The following is a 705-nucleotide window of genomic DNA, read 5'->3' on the forward strand; positions in this document are numbered from 1 at the left end:
TCCTGCTGAGCTTTAGAGCTGAACCATTACTGATTCTGAACAGAGTTGTCTGTCTTCAGTGCATACAGCAGTTGATCCCTGCTCTGATGTCTTCATGCATTTTTCCCCACAGCCACACGAGCTCTTCCATGAAACAGTCAGAAGCCTCAGTTCTGACAGTGGCAGATCTGGCTGACCTTTTTACAGAGGAAACTGAAGAACTTGAGTGAAAACGTTGGCCTAGTGAAATAAGAAAGTACCTGACCTAATAAGCACCGGTATTTAACCCACCTGATCTGTCATTCCTGTAAACATCATTTAACATTTGTCTGTAACAGAGCTGTTGGAAAATGAGATGTCTTAATCATTAGTTTTAGTCTGTGGTGAAGTACTTAGCAGCACACACTTCTGATGGCACTGGATAAAACTTGCACTTTGCACATTATACAAAAACATGGATTTTATTCCCAAAGAGCAGTTGAGCTGGATGCTGAAACTGAGATCTTGGACCCTTGATTGAGAGGATTTTTACCATCAGGTTTGATTGGCTAGTAGCTCAGTCTGAGAGCAAAACTATGTGGGTGGTTGGGTGGGAAAGGGAAGCAGAAAAAACACAAAATAATTTTTTTACTGTACAAAGAATTATTAGAAAGAATTACTGTAAATTAATATTCTTCTAGAAAGGGCTTGTTAGCATTTAATGCAGAGTTACTGAACGACTTATTG

General features: G+C 39.7%; 1 protein-coding gene across 1 annotated transcript in view; it reads left to right on the forward strand.

Annotated features, from left to right (window-relative positions):
- The window catches only part of SHPRH (SNF2 histone linker PHD RING helicase, E3 ubiquitin protein ligase), a 46,957-nt gene extending 46,748 nt beyond the window's left edge, over positions 1–209 (forward strand). The window contains exon 29 of the mRNA XM_009999983.1: positions 113–209. Coding sequence (XP_009998285.1) covers positions 113–209 — 97 coding nt within the window. The remainder of the gene's footprint in view (positions 1–112) is intronic.
- The last annotated feature ends 496 nt before the right edge of the window (positions 210–705 follow it).

This window comes from Chaetura pelagica, unplaced genomic scaffold (assembly GCF_000747805.2).
Source record: "Chaetura pelagica isolate M959 unplaced genomic scaffold, ChaPel_1.0 scaffold135, whole genome shotgun sequence".
Taxonomy (NCBI): Eukaryota; Metazoa; Chordata; class Aves; order Apodiformes; family Apodidae; genus Chaetura; species Chaetura pelagica.